We start from the raw sequence: 13923 nt of genomic DNA on the forward strand, positions 1-13923 counted from the left end.
GCTTTGAGCTGCTCCTCCAAAAATAACCCTCCACCCATCCACCCACCCATATTCCTCATAAACAATCCTCAACCACTATATTTAACAAGAACCTCAACTAAGGGCTATTAAAAATAATCCTAAGTGATCACACTGATGTCAGCTTACATGGTTTGTATTGTAACTCATCTATAGTAGGCCGAGCCTTCTAACTTCTACATCCTTTTAAGACCATTTTTATGATCATATTTGTGCCCTATTGTTGAACACACGAGCGAAATCTTGGTGAAGGACGGTGCGCATTATGGAATCAACAGTAATTCTCCTTAGACACCAAACATCCCACAGGTTATGATCACTTTCCCCAAAAACACCTGAGTGAAGTGAAAACGGGTTACATGGTTGTTAACTTAAATCATTCGGTTCTATTTTCTGTTTTACCTTGACACGAGGTTAATTGACTTTTAGACTTACTTTATGATTAGCCCGCAACATTTCCAGTAGAGAGCCAAGCTGCTCTGGATCCTTCAGGAGCAGTGTGTGGTCCCTCTCACTCATCACAGACTTGTTCCTTCTGTTTGCTTGGACAGGTCTGAACCAACTCCGGTCCACCACCAGGGTCTGGTAAACCAGAAACACTGCAATCCCCAGGAGCAGAAGGGGGCCCGTGCAGCACTTACGACGGAGCGTCCAGGTCCGCCGTAAAAGCATCCCAGCTTTTAGTGAAGGGCTTGTGGGCGAGGAGGGACACACGGGCTACCATCGAGGATGAGAGCTTCGCTGCCGCATCCTGCTGGAGCGCCACGGTGCGCCACTCGAGCAGGAACACACGCACTTCAGGTAGTCCAGACACCGCACCGCAGCACACGCCAACTAAGACAACTTTTCGTGTGCCCAAATAAAGTCCAGCGACGTTAAAGCGCTAACCATACTCACACTGTAAATGCAAGACCAAACTTCGCTAGAGACGTGAATGGGGAGGGAGGGGGGATTTAAAAAAAATATTTTTTTAAAAATCGGTGTGCGTCAAAACCGCATACTCACGCAACAAACATTTCAGAATATCTGGAGAGGACTGTGAAAAGAGCTCTTTCTTCTCCTCGGAGTGAGACCCCACAGCTGATTAAAAACATGCCCGAATAACGGGACCTCATGAACGGGATTGCGCCTCCCTCTCACCGCGGGCTGTGTTACTTATCCATAAGTAAGTCAAGCAAAAGTCATGAGTCGGACAACTAAGAGAAAACTACATCGCCAAAGACCCCGAAACGCTTTGGACGGACAGAAAAGAGGGTCGATATTGCGTTCACCGTGACCGGTGCGCAGCGAGGTTGTCCACCTGGTTCATGCTAATCCGGAGAGGGAAAAAAAAGTAAAGTCAGAAAAAGTAAGCTTCAGCTACTGCTGTCTCTAAATAAATTATCCTCGCTGAGAAATAAATGTAGCCGTTATTGACACCAGCCTGGAAAGTGAAGGGAACTTCGCCTTCTGATGACAGATCGCGTATTTACAGTCCAAATGCCTTCTCAGCCGGGGGTCTGGTACCCTCCTAGTCCGGAGGCTCGGAAAACCACAGGAGTCCGTGCTATTTGTGGTATTAAAGCTTAAAATATATTTTGTGTAAAAAAGGACATCAGCAAAGGGTCTGCAAGAACTTGTGGAAACACCGAGATTTAGAAAACGTTTCTCATGTAATGTTATCTTGTTTCACATGACCTACAATTACACCATTTTGGGGATTGGTTGATGGTAGAGGGGGACGTAAACGTGATCCAAACAAAATAAAAACACCCTTTAAACACAGGAAATACCAAAAACTGTTGATCGTTTTATTTATTTTTCCCCCTACATCTCTGGAAACTTTGAATCAGCATTTCAGTGCAGTACAGGCTAAAGACACAGACACGCATACTCTACACACTTACATACACAGGGCCTCAATTAATACTTTGTTCTTTCTATAGTACACCATAGAGCTCCTTGCTTAAACTAAAGACAGGACCCTGGGTAACATGCACTCAGCATTTGTGCTTACCTGCATTTATGCAACTTTCACGTTGAGTTTTAAAAGGTGGTGAGCAAGTAAGTATGTGATGTTGGTAGACTTGTGTAGGTGTTAAGGGACCAAAGAAAACCCCTGGCTTGTGCACTCAGTCTTTTACTGAAAATCACATTTTATGTAGGTATTACAACAAGAAAACACATACATTTACGACAGTGCACTTGTGCAGATAAGCACACAATCCATGAGCTGCCCCTCTTCCTGTCTTACAAAAAGGCTCTTTACCAAGTAAAGCAAATGTTAACAGTCTACTGACATGATTCCTGTTCCTGATCCTAGTGGACTCCTTCACTGTATTTTTCAGTGATGCCGCTGCTTTAACACACCCCACCGAAATCTGTTACCAAGCTCTTCAAGTGTGTGTGAGCAGAAAGCATTAATATTTACAGTGCAGTATTATCCATAGAATTAGCTTTGGAAACTTACTAAAGAACACCAAGATGGTCATCATCAATAAATCAATCAAAACCACCCTTGTCATCACCTCCGTCGGAAACTCTCCTCCAAAGCAGTTTTAAATGTCTGCGGTTTGGAGTACAACAACGCAACCAGTACAACGCTTCCCAGTGTGTCACTCGCCTCCGTGAACATGGATAAACAGGAGTACGCCGCAGTGATGCATCGTCGAGCCTGCGCCCATCCCTCGCCTCGGTGACATGTGGAAGCTGAGGAATGTCAGTGTCTTGTGCGCAGTCCGCCTACGCCCACCGAAGAGGACTCAATGAAGAGGGGAAACGAAGACCTAAGGCCGTCCAGGTTATCACACAGACTCTCACTCACTCAAATTTACCACTCTCACATACCATGACAGTCTGGCTGTAACTGGAGATCACATTGGTTGAGGGGGAAAAAAGAACAGAATAGGGGCAGGACTTTGTGTGCAGGGGCGGGACTTTGTGTGCAAGGGTCGCCTATTTATGCCTGCTTCCTCTGCGCTTCATGGCTGCTGTGCACTGTGGGCAGTACCACTTCCCTTTAGGTGCCTCTGTCAAACCCACACAGCCATAGTGGAACCACTCGATTGGGCACTGCAGAGAGAAGAGAAGACAGTTCAGATCAATGTACCACCCCCTTAACCTTTTCTACATGTGGCCGAGGAAGGCAGCTGCTAAGATACATATACTGGACTGCAAAGCTCCATCTACGATCCTCACTCTGATTGGGGGGGGGGGGGGGGTACATGGAGGCAACCACCTCTCCCTGTTAAAAGTGAACCTCTGAAGACAACAGTGAGCAAGAGGTGAAGGAGGCTGTGTGTGGTGTGGGTAAGCACTTCAGCAGGGGGGAGGCGCGGGGTACTTACATCCTGGTTATCACACCCAACCATCTCGCCATAAGACACCTGCAAACAGAAAAAGGCATTTTCAAACACGTAAAAGAAGAAAACAAAAACATCAACACGCATGTGCGGCAATGTGAAGTTAAAAGAAAAACGCAAACCAGCCTGAAAGGAGAGACATGGCAATACGTTGTGCTTTGATGTGCAGACACACGCGCATGTGCGCACACACACACACACACACACACACACCCTTATGTATTGTCAACAGATTCAACAAAAGCAATATTGTTTTGTAGCCCACCCTATGACAAAAAAACCAAGCATTCTTAAAGAGACAATGCTTTTGCACACGTATACCCACAAACATGTCGTAAAGGGGAAAGGAAGCAGTAAACAGACTCATTGCACAGAGTAAACAAGTAAATACATGAGCATACAGCAATAGTCAGTGCTTGTGCTCAGAGTTAATTTCAGGGGACATTGGAGTTGCTCGCTTTACATTTAGCAAATTCTCACTGGGCTTCAAATGAAAGGAATGAGAAAGAGCACTGTTTTGTCCTAGTGTGGGCAGTTCTGGAACGCCACCCAGCATATAATAAACAAATTCAAGCCCCAGCCTGAAAGTACAAACACACTTGGAGAGTTAATGCTATATTAAAGTCCATTCACAATTAGATGGGTAAAAAATAAATAAAATCAGACACCAGTAAGCTAAAGTTCTCAGAAAGACTGCAAGAAATATCCACTAATAGCAGCCTGAGATTCTTACTTGTTCTTTGAATAGTGACAGCAAATGAAGGACTTGTAGTCTATAATTACAATTATGTGCTGTGTGACTGTGTTCATAGATGATTTGTCAAAATGTTTGTGTTTTTTTAAAATCCTTCCCTCTTCTGTGCTATCTGTGTTACTACATTGAAACATACTACAAGCTACTACATTGTAGTATGTTATTTTTGCAATAATTGTTTGTGCTACATGTTGCACACAGTGGTTAAGGTGTGTGACTAGTAATCAGAAGGTTGTCAGTTCGAGCGCCACCAATGCCAAGTTTCCACTGTTGGGCCCCTGAGCAAGACCCTTATACCACTTAAACAACTGAGGGTTTCAGTCATAATTGTATATTTCTTTGGATTTAAAAAAAAAAAGAAAAAAAAAAAAGTGTCAGCTAAATGCTGTAAAATGTAAGCAGGCTACCAAACCACATGTTCAGCTTTAGCTATTTAAATGATTAATACACACAACCAGCCAGACCCACATGGCTTTTGCAGCCGTGTTGTTAACTGATAAGCACCGGAGCCCTTTCACCAGGGCAGCGCGGGCTGAGCGTACCTGGTTGCAGATGCAGTAGCGCGGCTCGTTGGGGTCGTATGTCCAGTCCACCTGCCCACTGCCATCGCTCTCCGGCAGCACCGCCGCCTGCTGGACCAGCTCGTGAGCCAGAGCCGAGGAAGAGGAGCACGATGACAGCGAGGAAGAGGATGACGACGAAGAGGACTGGTGATTGGAAGACTTGGTGTTGCCTCTGCAAAGCGGAGAGGGACAGAGACAACAGGGGAAGTTGTGCTTAGCCTGCATGTTCATAAACTGCGCGGACAGCTCCTGAGGTTTCGGGCAAGAGCGGCGATACTCTAGGCATCTCTCAATGTGCCTAAATTCCTACCCAAATGCCCTCTGACTCATTGAGATTTTACTTCTGCCAGATTCAAGGGAAAGAGACAAATCAAGAGGCAAATCAAGAGGCTATGATTTACAAAGCGTCTCACACCGTTCGAGGATCAGATTGCTTTTCTGTTTACACCGATTAACATCACAGGGACTGACCGTAAAGCCGCACTACCACAGGACACTTCAGGTACACTGGCACCAAAATTGGCATAACAGTAATTCTACTATTCATATACACACTGTTCCACAGGGGGGAAAAAATAATAATAATTCTGCATCTGATTTAAATAAATAAATAAATAGATGGATAAATACATAAAAAATAATAGAAAACCCAAGTACTGAAAAACTGAAAATGGAGTGTCTTCTGATAGGGGCCTACCCACACATGAGAGTGGGATTATGTAAAGAAATGAAATGTTTTGTACACGTTTTGTTTAACCTTTATTAGAGCTGCTGTGGGGACAAGTATGTGTTCAGAAGACAACAACTGCACATGACAACCCCTGGAACACACTTACAGTGCAACACGTTACTGCTGAGACACCCTGCCACTGGAACACCATACACGCTTAACATGTTCCAGTGGTAACCCGCTACTGCTAAAATACCAGACCCCTGAACACGCTACTGCTGGAACTGCATGCCTGTAGCTCTGTGATAGTTTTCAAATTCCATGATTCGACCCCTTTTAAAAACTTGCCTACACTCTACTTAGTTTTAATTCTTCTAACTCTTCAAATGCATGGGTATGGTTTCGCACTGATACCTTTACATCTCAAGTGATGTCCTACAGTGTCTTGAAAGGGACTTATAAATGAAATTGCACTATTGTAATTATGATTATGCATTTCAGAGAACAAACTGTTCCTAAGTACCTAACAACTGTTGCTAGGGTAGTTCTAAAAGTTACAACACAAAAACTGTGTGTGCGTGCATGTGTCTTCAGAATCTAGCTCGTTACTCTGTGTGCGCGTGTGCATGCTTCATACTTGCTCTTGCGCCCAGCACGTGAGTCTGAGCTGTTGCTGGGTGTGAGTGTCTGGGTAAGGGTGGAGGCCAGTGCGGAGGAGGAGTAGCAGCTGGAGGGGTCTCTGCTCAGGGGAAAATCCCGACTGAGGAAATCACTGTTCTTAATGGCCTCATAGCTCGCCTTGAGACTGGATGTCCGTCTCCCCTCTTTCATCTAAAAACACGCAAACACAAACACACAGATATTCAAAGCTCTAGTAAAGTAGTAGTAGTACTAGTAGTAGTGATGATAGTAGATAGACATAAAGATCACAGACAAATATATATTTTATATATATCTCAAGATATTTATATATAAAATATGAATAGACATGCAACCTGCCTGCTCTCTCTCACTCATCACAATTTATAATGTTCTCATACAAACAAAAACATCTTTTTAACATAATACTTGTTTAGTATTCAGTAGTGCTCACCCTCCTGAAGCAAAAATTAAAGTGCTGAGAAAACCAGTACTGTGAAGGACAACAGCCCCAGAAAGAAAGCTAATCCATTTTAACCACCACCTTAACTTGGAGAACGGGCTGAACCACAAACCAGGTTACAACAAATCAGCAATTGCATATTACACTGGAAAGGGCGGAGGGGAAGAGACAGCCCGGTAAGGGGCGGGGCTGGTTGTACCTGTGCTGTGGCCTGAACCGCCTGGGCCGCTGCCATGGTGATGGCCCCTGCACCGGCCGCTGGGCCTGCTGGCAGAGAAGTCAGGCTGTAGGATGAGACAGACTGGGAGGAGTTCACGTTGTACACGCTGTTGGAGGACGAGGTGGTGCTGTTCACCCTGCAGCCTGACACATACACACAAATTACAGTCAGAGGTCTGGGGAAAAACACTGCTGTCTGGGCAAGCTTGAGCAAGATGGGTTCACGCAGTGGGTGATGGATGTCATCTTGGCTGTTGCTAGAGTTGTGTGTGTGTGCACTGAACGAGTGTGAACCGAATGAGTGACTGGCGTTCCATCATGAACGCATATGTATGTATACACACACTCACCTGGCGTGTTTTCTTTAGAGGCATCTGATGTGAGGGTAGAGAGAAGCGCTTCAGATTTGAACTTTTTCTCTGGCACATGCTCAGTGGTGTGGTGGGACGGCGTGTTATACTTCCTCTCTGACGAGCACCAAGAGACAGACACACACACACACACACATGTATCAGAGAAAAAAGGCAAATGTAAGGAAACATGGAGGAGAAGGCAAGAGTGATGGAGAAGAAAAGCAGGCACATGAAGGAGGGGCAAGAGAGAATACAGCTGCCAATTAGGCTTGAGGAGGAGGCGGGTCTTACTTTCAACAGTGGTGTGTGAGTGGACATGGTGATTATTGACAGGTTGAGAGGGGCTGTCCATTTCCAATGATCCTAGAGCAGAAGAAGTGAATGATGTACCAATATAGGACATGACAATCCATACAGACTCAAACTAAACAGCAATTCAATATAAAAGCAACTGACAAAACACAAAATCACCTATATTTAAATTCAGTGAATATGTTTATCAAACATTGTATTCAAACCTACTAACAGTGCATAAATAAGATATCTAAACGGTTGTTCTGTACAAATGATAACTTTGCAAAGCCTGTGATTCAGACAATACTTACGTCTCTCTAAAATCTCTGTAATGCCCGCATTGTCTGCCTCCAGCTCCATTTTGAACTTTGCTAGTTCTTGATCCAGTTTCCTCAAATGTCTGTCCACCTGCCCACACAAATCAGTCAGACCTTATAAGCATCACTAATACATTTCCTACCATTCCTGTTTTAGACATCAAAAGTGTTTTTTCCACATGAAATGACAACTGCGGCATTCAGAGTATGTTCAACTTATTCCAGAGCTATATGGAGTAAATAACTGCCATCTACTGGAGATTAAGGTGTAATGCAGCCTAATCCTCCTTTCTCACCAGATCATAAATTTGATTGGCTAATTGGACTTTTTCATCTGCATCTTCCAAAGCCTTATAATAATCCTGCGAGCGAGAGAGAAAGAGAACAGAGTATAAGGGGAGTTATTCCATGTTGCTTATGCTTAAGCCTCTTGTCAACAGACATTTAGATTTACTAACCTTACACACACACACACACACACACACACACACATATATACATATATATATATATATATATATATATATATAATTAAAATTTTCAAATATATAACAAATGCTGTGACTGACTAAAATCAAATGAGCAAACAAGGCAGAAACTGAAAAAGTGAAAAAACAAAATTGCTTTCAGGTAGGTCATTAACCAAATAAACCAAACTTGAACTTCATTAGATGGAGCGATCAGACATGTGCCTATTGACAAGGTAATGGATCATACTAAACCTGTAATGAGCTGTATTCAAGCTGTATTCTAACAGGTGTTCCAACTGTCCACTGATAATTGTATCTTTTGTTCTTTACCTTCTTAATAACCTCCATCTGCTCTTCCCTCCATTCTGGTTTGTTTTTCTTAGCGTTCACAAAGAACTCATTAACTCTCTGTTCCAGCTGGTCCATAGCATCTGAAAGGCAGGGAGAGTGGCATTGATTGCGAGTGCAAAGAGGAGATTGTAAAATTGTGAACAAGGATAATAGTCTAAAATTATATGAAATTGTATAGATGAAAACTGCTGTCTTGGAACATGGTGACCTCCAGTCAGTCACTGTATGCTACATTCTGTTTAATTAGGAATGGCTACCTTTACGTAGAAAAGGTTCACTGTACAGTCTTCAGGGATTTTGAGTATTTGTGTAACGATTTCTATCTGATGAACTGGATAGCTGTTAAATCGCATCACAAAGGCAATAATATTAGTGATGCGCTTCATCTCCGGGAACAATGAGTGCAGGATACTCGGACTCGTCAGTCCCCGCTCAGTCGTAACTGTTAGCTACTTAACTACAATAACACGCGTTGTGTAAATCGTGTAAGATAGCTAGCGTGGAACATTAATACATGGATCCATCTAGTTGGTTAGCTAGCTACTCATCTACGGTACGTAAACACTAGCTGGGACGCTTTACAAAGACAAACTATGCTGCTCTTGGCATGAACCATTTCCTAACAACTGCTCCAAGCTGGCTGGTTATAAAATCACCTACCCCAACAGCTAGAGCTCTAGATAAGCGACTGCTCCCCGCGGCCCACTCACAAGCACACACTACTTTTGTCACTACACTTAAGTTTGGCTCACGCACAACAACTGCGTGAACCCGTACAACAGTAAACACGTGTTTATTGGAGAGGTGTGAGTGAGTGAGAGAGAGAGAGAGAGAGAGAGAGAGAGAGAGAGAGAGAGAGAGAGAGAGAGAGAGAGAGAGTGAGTGAGAGAGAGCGCCCATGTGACTGGTGCGGCGCCTACTCTGGACTTGCAGGTCCATCTCTCGCATTTCCGTAAACCTGTCGCGGAGATCCATGGGTAGCTGCTCGATCACTGCCACAGAGAAGAACAGCGACGTTGCGGGTTAGCCCAGCCAGCTAACAGCTGCGGAGGCGTTTCGGCCACATACAGGCCGCTGGCTCCAGTAAACCCCACACAACGAACACAAACGAATAGACGAGTATATACACTTACTTTCCAGGTAGTCCTCCAAGTACAGCATTTTGGCAAATGTGACGTTTTTAAGGGTTTTCCGGAAAGCGTGTTACTCGTCAATATGGCGCCTTTGGTCACTGAATGCTGAAGAAAAAACGCACAGTAAAAGGGGAAGGTGCCTTACGATAAGGACTATGATTGGCTAGGTTGTGCGACACTGACGTCATTGATAATAATCATGGTATTTGTAGTTTATACCAGCAAACAGCCTAAACAGCCTACTGCTACTCTAACGCAAGGTCATTTCTTATAAGAATTTTATTAGCTACATCTAAATTTAGGGTAAAAAATCGGTTGGAATGTTATATATATATATATATATATATATATATATATATATATATATATATATATATATATATATATATATATAGTCAAATAATGATTTACAAATTTATTTGTAATGTGCTATGCAAGCTTCACAAACTGAGAAAAGACTTCAAGGAGAGGCCCATTTCAGATAGAAGCCAATCTAACTTATTGCTAACTTGTTGTCTCCACCTATAGAGTATGTTGGCAAAATAACTAACAGAGCTTATAGTAAGTACATGCATATAAGAGTATATCCAGGTACAGTAAGTAAATGCATGTGACATAATTTTTATAGAGAGAGCCTTTAAGGGTTACATTTTTTAACTAGAGGACAAAAATTCCAAAACAGTTCATATTGGCTTCTGTAGTATTTCATTTCATTTATTACTCAAGCTCCCACTGGGGCAATTCATTTGCAGCGTAGTTGAAAATAAACTTTATTGTTATTATTTACCTTTATATAGTGCCTTTCTTGAACTCAAGGATGCTTTACAGACAGATATCAGCTTTTACAATCAATCACACACACACCGATGAGAAGCAGCAGCCAATTTGTGCACAGCGTACTCTCAATCAGGAACCACAGCCCCCTGGGGGACTGCACACACACACACATACATACATATATATACAATTAATCCAGTCAACCTAGCCTCCATGTTTTTGGACTGTGGAAGGAAATCGGAGACCCCGGAGAACATGGAAATTCCACCAAGATAGGGACTCGAACCCAAGACCGTAGTGCTGAGAGACACATGTGGGACAAAAGGCTTGGGTCTGAAACTCAAATGACTATGTCTATCGCCTTAACTGCTGGCAGCAGCTGGGCTTAATTTATCAAACAGAATTCTATTGATATGATATCGTGAATTACATACAGGCTAGCTAAATGGATTCTGACACTGAAACATATTTTAAAAAGAGGGAATTAACAGTCAGTGAACTCAGAAGGGGACATGAGTTTAGAGAAGGGGCTGTTAGTCTGGATGTAAGAGAGCAACATTGACCTCCAGAGGGCAGCAGTGGGAGAATCAGCACACAGTCATCCTCTTATCGTTGGCCTTTGTTTGTTTGAACATATTTAGTAACATGGAAATAACAGAAGCACAGCTGTCAGATTAATTTCTAATATAAATTCTATACACAAAGACTAACCTTTTTAAAGCAGAGAAAGAAGATGGACTGACATGGTCACAGTGGGAATGTTAGTATTTCTGCAAACACTGAGCATTGGAACTTAGTAGTAAATCATGCATAATGTATCATTCATTGCAGTGTCTTAACTCACGTAAGCATGATGTCTTAAATAAAAAAATTAGGCAGTCCAATAGAACTATCCCTTTACCTTTTCAGACAGCTGTTTGGCTTAATTTATCTCACTTCCTGGTGGCTTCACAGAAAGAACTTGGATTCTCTGATGATTTTCTGTCCTGATTTATATCATTAATCAGTTGATAACAGTTTCCTGTTAGAAATTCAACAAAGAAGAGTCAGGAGATTGTGGGTAGGGAGAGAGACAGGAGTAGGGGGCGGGCAGGGGCTGTGAGGCCTGGGAGTCCCCATCCCAAGGTATGGCATCACCTCCTGACCTATTACTGTATCACCTCCTGACCTATTACTGTATCACCTCCTGACCTATCATGGCATCACCTCCTGACCTATTACTGTATCACCTCCTGACCTATCATGGCATCACCTCCTGACCTATTACTGTATCACCTCCTGACCTATTACTGTATCACCTCCTGACCTATCATGGCATCACCTCCTGACCTATTACTGTATCACCTCCTGACCTATTACTGTATCACCTCCTGACCTATCATGGCATCACCTCCTGACCTATTACTGTATCACCTCCTGACCTATCATGGCATCACCTCCTGACCTATTACTGTATCACCTCCTGACCTATTACTGTATCACCTCCTGACCTATCATGGCATCACCTCCTGACCTATTACTGTATCACCTCCTGACCTATTACCGTATCACCTCCTGACCTATCATGGCATCACCTCCTGACCTATTACTGTATCACCTCCTGACCTATTACTGTATCACCTCCTGACCTATCATGGCATCACCTCCTGACCTATTACTGTATCACCTCCTGACCTATTACTGTATCACCTCCTGACCTATCATGGCATCACCTCCTGACCTATCATGGCATCACCTCCTGACCTATTACTGTATCACCTCCTGACCTATCATGGCATCACCTCCTGACCTATTACTGTATCACCTCCTGACCTATTACTGTATCACCTCCTGACCTATCATGGCATCACCTCCTGACCTATTACTGTATCACCTCCTGACCTATTACTGTATCACCTCCTGACCTATCATGGCATCACCTCCTGACCTATTACTGTATCACCTCTTGACCTATTACTGTATCACCTCCTGACCTATCATGGCATCACCTCCTGACCTATTACTGTATCACCTCCTGACCTATTACCGTATCACCTCCTGACCTATCATGGCATCACCTCCTGACCTATCATGGCATCACCTCCTGACTTATTACCGTATCACCTCCTGACCTATCATGGCATCACCTCCTGACCTATTACCGTATCACCTCCTGACCTATCATGGCATCACCTCCTGACCTATTACCGTATCACCTCCTGACCTATCATGGCATCACCTCCTGACCTATTACTGTATCACCTCCTGACCTATCATGGCATCACCTCCTGACCTGTCATGGCATCACCTCCTGACCTATTACCGTATCACCTCCTGACCTATCATGGCATTACCTCCTGACCTATTACTGTATCACCTCCTGACCTATTACTGCATCACCTCCTGACCTATCATGATATCACTTTTTGACCTATCATGGTATCACCTTCTGACCAATCAGGTATCACCTCCTGACCTTGCTGCCTGCTTAGACGCACAAGGCACAGAAAACAGTGACAGAGATACTCAGAAAAATTATAGTACATCCTTAATATAGTATTACTTAAAAATGGAAACTGAAAAAATGACAAAATCAAACAGTATAAGGGAGGCATATCAATTTCTCTGTCCTCAATATAATTTTGCTGAAATATGCAGTAAAACCACCCAGGTTAAAATGATGACCTTTAAATTCAGTTAACACAATGTTAAGTCTACCTCTAGTATGCACAGTGGAAGAGTTTGTGGTGAATGCTGGTGATTTTACTGTGCATGCTAGTGTGTTTGTTTGAGAAAGATAAATAATCTGAAGCCAAATATGGTCAATGTCAAACACAATCCATAAATATAAAAAAATAAATAAATAAAATAAATAAATTGAAGAAAATGAGCACACCATTCCAGTATGGCTCGTGAATCAGAGTTTGACAAGTACTAGATAAAAACAACTTTCCATGTGCATGCATGGTTTAGTCATTTGTAGGCCACTAGACCCTGTGGCTATTAAGAAGCTGTTTGTCATTGCCAACAGGCCAGTGGGTTGCTGCTGCTAATTTATGACTCTTCCACTAACTTTCAACTACTGAAAAGCTGTGGTCATATCAGTCTTTTTGGGATTGAAACGTGGAAATTTATGAACACATAAGCTCTTGGAGTTGTTCCCAAACCCAGCCTTGGGAACTGTCTGTCGTGCATAGTTTAAAATTTTCCAAGCTTCAAGACACCTTTGCTGCTAATTGCCAAACTCGGGTTGGACCACGTCTACAATGGCATGTACAGGATTCCTTTGGGCTTTTATATACGGGAAGAAAACGAATCTGTCCAAACAGCACCTTTAAATAAACAATTCAGCGATGTCTGCTGAAGGAGAGTAGTCACTATTACTTTAACGAACGTTTTCCTCCGGAGAGCAGCAGCAGATTCTATTTGTCTCTTCGGACAATAATACGCCTATCAGATTTGACCTCTTAACCCGTTGCAGACCATCTCTCGGAGGCGTTCTCCTTTTCGCTGAAGCCCCAGCTGTCTCCAGCCCACAGTTGCGCTTGGGTTCGCCTCTAGGACCCAGAGGATGTGCTTCGC

General features: G+C 43.2%; 2 protein-coding genes across 4 annotated transcripts in view; both read right to left on the bottom strand.

Annotated features, from left to right (window-relative positions):
• Positions 1-1690, bottom strand: part of cped1 (cadherin-like and PC-esterase domain containing 1) — a 44588-nt gene extending 42898 nt beyond the window's left edge. Inside the window, exon 1 of the mRNA XM_027018616.2 lies at positions 454-1690. Coding sequence (XP_026874417.2) covers positions 454-690 — 237 coding nt within the window. The 5' untranslated portion in view covers positions 691-1690. The remainder of the gene's footprint in view (positions 1-453) is intronic.
• Positions 1691-1787: 97 nt separating this feature from the next.
• ing3 (inhibitor of growth family, member 3) lies at positions 1788-9697 on the bottom strand. 3 transcript variants are annotated; one of them, XM_027018618.2, is made up of 12 exons: positions 9586-9697; positions 9373-9444; positions 8432-8532; positions 7928-7993; positions 7626-7722; positions 7312-7383; positions 7018-7134; positions 6648-6811; positions 5984-6177; positions 4656-4848; positions 3345-3383; positions 1788-3069 (listed from the first exon to the last, which is right to left on the bottom strand). In XM_027018618.2, exons 1-12 carry the CDS (start codon positions 9611-9613, stop codon positions 2953-2955), a joined length of 1260 nt encoding a protein of 419 aa, XP_026874419.1. In that variant the 5' UTR covers positions 9614-9697; the 3' UTR covers positions 1788-2952. The 3 variants fall into 3 exon arrangements, with proteins under 3 accessions (XP_026874419.1, XP_026874420.1, XP_026874421.1); XM_027018619.2 differs by lacking the exons at positions 9373-9444; positions 9586-9697 and adding an exon at positions 9113-9232; XM_027018620.2 differs by lacking the exons at positions 9373-9444; positions 9586-9697 and adding an exon at positions 8710-8791.
• Positions 9698-13923: the final 4226 nt, after the last annotated feature.

Source organism: Electrophorus electricus, chromosome 7 (assembly GCF_013358815.1).
Source record: "Electrophorus electricus isolate fEleEle1 chromosome 7, fEleEle1.pri, whole genome shotgun sequence".
Classification (NCBI taxonomy): Eukaryota; Metazoa; Chordata; class Actinopteri; order Gymnotiformes; family Gymnotidae; genus Electrophorus; species Electrophorus electricus.